General features: G+C 40.0%; 1 protein-coding gene across 1 annotated transcript; it reads left to right on the plus strand.

Moving 5' to 3' along the window:
- Positions 1-2,895: 2,895 nt before the first annotated feature.
- Positions 2,896-5,670, plus strand: LOC147514829 (zinc-finger homeodomain protein 5-like). Its single transcript, XM_086585277.1, has one exon. It carries the CDS (start codon positions 4,196-4,198, stop codon positions 5,369-5,371), a length of 1,176 nt encoding a protein of 391 aa, XP_086441403.1. The 5' UTR covers positions 2,896-4,195; the 3' UTR covers positions 5,372-5,670.

Below are 5,670 nucleotides of genomic sequence, written 5' to 3' on the forward strand. Positions count from 1 at the left end.
CCAATTCCAGTGGTGGACAAGTTATTGGATGAGTTACATGGTGCAACAATTTTTTCTAAATTTGACCTTCGGCATGGATTTTATCAAATTCTTGTAGATCCAGATGATATTTCTAAGACAGCTTTTCGCACACATGAAGGTTATTATGAACTTTTGGCCATGCCATTTGGTCTTTCCAATGCCCCAGCAACCTTCCAGAGTTTGATGAATGATCTCTTTCGCCCTTACTTGCGCAAATTTGTGATGGTTTTCTTTGACGATATTTTGGTCTACAATGCTTCTATATCTGATCATCTTCACCATCTATCTATCATTTTTGGTATTTTGCGTACCAATAAGTTGTTTTTGAAAGAATCTAAATGCTCATTTGCTCAGCACTCAATTGGTTATCTTGGTCATATTATTTCTGTTTTTGGTGTGTCAGTTGATACAGACAAAATTAGTAGCGTTGTGGAATGGCCAATTCCATCTTCTCTTAAGGGTCTTTGTGGGTTTTTAGGCATTACTGGATATTATCGCAAATTTGTTAAGGACTATGGAAAAATTGCTGCACCCTTAACCTAATTATTGAAGAAAGATTCTTTTGTATGGAATGATGTTGCTACTAATGCTTTTTCTCAGTTGAAGTTCGCCCTGACTACTACACCTGTATTAGCTCTTCCAAATTTCTCCCAGAAATTTTCTATTGAAAGTGACGCTTCTGGTACTAGTCTAGGCGTTGTGCTTATGCAAGGTGGTCGTCTGATCGCTTATTTCAACAAAGCTTTATCTAGTAAGAATTTAAATCTTTCTGTTTATGATAAGGAAATGCTCACTATTGTTTCAGCTGTTCAGAAATGGCGTCCTTACCTCATGGGTTGTCACTTTAAAGTCCTTACTGACCTCCGTAGTCTCAAGTATTTCCTCAAACAACAACTTTCTTCCATAGAACAACAAAAGTGGTTATCTAAGTTATTGGGGCACGATTATGAGATTATCTATCATCCTGGACATGACAACCAAACTGCCGATGCTCTATCTCGTGTTTTTGATTGCTCAAGTACCCATGCTATCTCTTTCCCCATTTTTTTTGGGTATTAATGAGATTATTCAGGAATGCAATTCTGATGTTTCTTAGGCGAAGAATACTGTCAACATAGCATGGTGCTCTCAATTGTGGTGGTCCCTACTTCTTCATGGTGCTCTCAATTATTGCATGAATTTCATGGAACTCCGATTGGTGGTCACTCAGGGTTCTTACGCACCTATAAGCGCCTACAACAAAATTTCTATTGGCCTGGTATGAAAGGAGCAATCAAATCTTATAGTGCTCGTTGTGATGTTTGTCAGCGCAATAAGGCTGAAACTATCTTTCCACCTGGCCTACTCAACCCTTTGCCGATTCCTGATGACGTCTGGCTCGACTTATCTATGGATTTTATTGATGGGTTGCCTTCTTCAAATCGGAAGACTACAATATTGGTGGTTGTAGACCGTCTTTCCAAATATGCTCACTTTACTGCACTTTCTCATCCCTATACTGCCACTACTATTGCTGATGTTTTTGTGAGAGATATTGTCCGTTTGCATGGTATGCCTTGTACTATCATCAGTGACAGAGATCCGGTCTTTATTAGTACTTTTTGGGAAGCTTTCTTCCAGATGCAGGGTACTAAATTATGTAAGAGTTCTGCATACCATCCTCAAACAGATGGCCAAACTAAGGTTACAAATCGTACTTTGGAATGTTACCTTCGGTGTTTTGCTGGTTAACAACCTCATGATTGGACAAAGTGGTTGCCTTGATCCGAATGGTGGTACAACACCACTTATCACTCTGCAATTAAGATGACCCCTTTTCAGGCTGTACATAGCCGCCCCCCACCTTCAGTTTTTGCTTACCTTCCTAGTACAACTGTTGTCCATGTTGTTGATATGGCTTTACGCGATCGTGATCGAACTTTACAACTTCTGAAGGGCCATCTCCAATCTGCTCAAGCTCGTATGAAAGTCTATGCGGATTCTCATCGTACTGAATGCCATTTTGAGGTAAATGATGTGGTATTTTTAAGGTTGCAACCTTATCGTCAGTCCACTGCTGCCTCTCAGTGTTATTCTAAGCTTTCTCCTCGTTCGTTTTTACGGGCCTTTTCGAATTATTGCTAAGATTGGTTTTGTGGCTTATAAGTTGGCACTTCCAGCAGGGTGTCGTATCCATCATGTTTTTCATGTCTCTTCCTTGAAATTGAAGTTGGGTGAAAATGTTACTCCGAACGCCAATCTACCACCTCTCGTCGATGTTTTCACATGGGAACCTGAAAAGATTCTAGATCGTGGTATTTTCAAAAACAACAACAGAGCTGTCACACGTTGGCTAATTCAATGGAAGGATCATCATGTCGAAGAAGCTACTTGGAAAGATTATCATGAATTTTGTGTTCGTTTTCCAGAATTTTTGCCTTGTGGACAAGCCGTCGTTCAAGGGGGGTAAGATGTTAGGAAACTATACTAGTCGGTCAGTTAGTTGGATTATAATTAGTAATCTCTTATTTTAGCAATTATTATTTTAGTAGGAGTTTTTGATGTTTGCCAGTATAAGGTCAACTTTATGTAATTGAAAGATCTTAGGTGATTGAAGAACTTGGGTGGATCAAAGGATCAATTTCTAGGTGAATCAAAGGATCAATTCCGGTGTTGGATTCTAATAGTCTATTTTTTTAAAAATCATTTTTTCAATAATAAATACTTATTGGCAATACCCCTAATAAAACAAATTCCTTTGAATTAGAATCAGATCAGTAACGACTTTAGTTAGTTTAATCAACTTAATTTAGAGTTTGAGACATGTGTTAGGACTGTATCAGAGTTTGATTCCATATTTAAGCTATCGTGAAAGGTAAGTTAAGACTTAGGACTTAAGACTATGGAAGAAAGCGAAAGTGAGAGGGTCTATTTGCACAGTGTCCACGTAAAGAAAGCTGCTGCCCATACCCCTCTTTTACTCTCCTTCACGCTTCCTATTGGTTGATGCAACACTGCACCACTCATCCTAACAAGTACCAAAGCACATACACAGACAAACGCACCGGGAAAGAGATATGCCTTATTATCAAGCATCAACCATGCTTAGATAGAAATAGAGAGCATTGATTGTAGAAGAGAAAGTAAGAAAAGAAAAGGAACAAAAAAAGCCATTGCTAAAGGAATAGTGGAGTAGCAGCAGGTGTGCAGCAGCTAGGTAGCCTCAAGTATAGAAAGAAAGAGAGAGAAAGCTCAAAGAAGGGAACTGACACACCAAGAAGACAAATGTTGTGGTTGTGGACCAAGGCAACCAACTACTTTTCTCCTTACCCACCCACACAAAGGCCACAGTAGTCCTCTCAAATCCAGTTCTTACTACACCATCACACATTAACAAATTCTTGTTTCCATCTAATTAAGTGGGGAGTTTTGGTTCTAAGTTAGTCTTAAGTTCTTAACTCAAAGTGGTTGTTGGATTCCAGCACGCAAAAAGAAAGGCAAAGGTGTTTCAGTTCTCTTTAATTTCTATCATCTCTGTACTGCAAGTGTTAGTGTGCACACAAGATAAGAAAGGCAATAATTAGAGATGGGACCAGTTTGCAGGCTGTGGAAGAAGAGGAACATGAGCTTGTCGGTGGTTTTGCAGAGAACCCCTTAATCTCTTCACACTTACTTCTCTCTCCCTCTTTCACCACAAGCAACCAAGCTGTCTCTTGTTCAGCTTTGATGGGTGGTGGGAAACAAAAGCCCACCTTATATTTCTCTTTTCCCAATCTTGGTGATTAGAGTTTGGAGTGAACCTGTGAAAGGGTTTTGGTTTTTATAGTTTTTAAGTTATGTTGGTGTTGGCTATGCACACCACTCACATCTTTCCTTCTTCTTGCTTTCTCTTTACTGTTTATTAAGGAGATAAAGAAAGATTGCTGTTGTTTCTGTAGGGCCCTTTTTTAAGTTTCAAGTTTCCTGTTTTGAGTTTTTAAGAGTTTTTCCAACAAAGAGTCGATCATCTCTTCATGTTATCTATATCTCTAGTCTCTACATCCACCAACTCCATCACTTCTTCTTTTTACTAGAGCTGACCAAGAAGTTAGTTTAGTTAGTTAAGTACTCATTGATTAGCTAAAGGAATGAACACAATGAGGGGGTTCTAGATTAAGTCAGCAAGGATAGATTTTTTTGGAATCTTTTCAGTTAAATGGACTTGAGAGGACAAGATCATAAGAGGATAGTGATGCCAAGCTCATTTGTTTACAATCCTCCTATTAGAGAGCCTAACTCTAATAAGGTCTCTACAGCTGCTTCAATATTTTCAACAACAGGAGACAGAAGAAGAGATGTGAGTAGTGGCAATGGAACTGCAATTCTAAGCCATCCACAAGTTCTAGATCACCATCATCAACAACATCACCAAGTTCATCATCAACAGAACCAACAACAATCACCAGTACAAGTACAAGTACAAGCACAAGCACAAGCACATCCACAATCACAGCAACAACAACCAGCAGCACCAGCTCCACCACTACCACAACTAAACCAAGGACTGAAAGTGCTAGATCCCGAGCCGGAACCAGACCCAGATCCAATCCCAGTTGTTCCAGTCTCAATTGCAGTTGCTGGTGTTATACATGCACCAATTGGAGCTGGATCAATCCCCAGAACTCCGACTACAAGAATTGAACTTTCCACTACTAGGTATCGTGAATGCCTTAAGAATCACGCAGCGAGCATTGGCGGTCATGTCGTTGATGGTTGTGGAGAATTCATGCCAGGTGGTGAAGAAGGAACTCAAGAAGCCTTAAAGTGTGCAGCCTGTGAATGTCACCGCAATTTCCACAGGAAAGAAATTGAGGGGGAACCTCATTCTGGTGCAAATTACTACTACTGTTATAACCCAAGTAGTAAGGCTAATGGTAGCAGAAGTAGAATCATACCTCCTGCATTACCACCACCATCTCAACCTCCTCAACCAATACAACACCACCCATCGAGATACCCAATTGGCTTACCTAATAGTCCTCCGTCGGGTCCAATTCAACCCATGATGATGGCATTCGGTGGCGGTGGAGGTGGCAGTGCTGCGACTGATTCATCAAGTGAAGAGCACAATGTGTACCACAATGGTGGACCCGGGTCAGCACCACAACCAGCACAGTATGGAAGCAGTTTATCTAAGAAGCGGTTTCGAACGAAGTTCAGTAAGGAACAGAAAGACAAGATGTTGGATTTTGCTGAGAAGGTTGGATGGAGAATGCAAAAACAAGATGATCAAGCTGTTCAACAGTTCTGTGCTGAGGTTGGTATCAGGAGGCAAGTTCTCAAAGTGTGGATGCACAACAACAAGCATTCCATGAAGAAGAAGGAATTGTAAGACTATTTAATTATCTTTCAATAATTACACCAGAATAGGTTAGATAGGTAATGATAGAGAGAAGCTAGAAACTGAGGTGAGAATGTGAGATGGATCATAAGATTCTAGAACCCCCATGTTGATCTCTAGAGCTACATGAATTCATGTTTCTTAGTTTCTAGGCTTTGCCCCGCATTCCCTCAGCATTGTTGTTAAACCCCTTGCATTAATTTCTAGTATCAAACATTATTCTTATTTATGCTACATGTTTATTTGTTAGCAATGATAATGATGGTAAGGAGAATGTTCGATTTTCACCA

Source organism: Coptis chinensis, chromosome 2 (assembly GCF_015680905.1).
Source record: "Coptis chinensis isolate HL-2020 chromosome 2, ASM1568090v1, whole genome shotgun sequence".
Lineage (NCBI taxonomy): Eukaryota > Viridiplantae > Streptophyta > Magnoliopsida > Ranunculales > Ranunculaceae > Coptis > Coptis chinensis.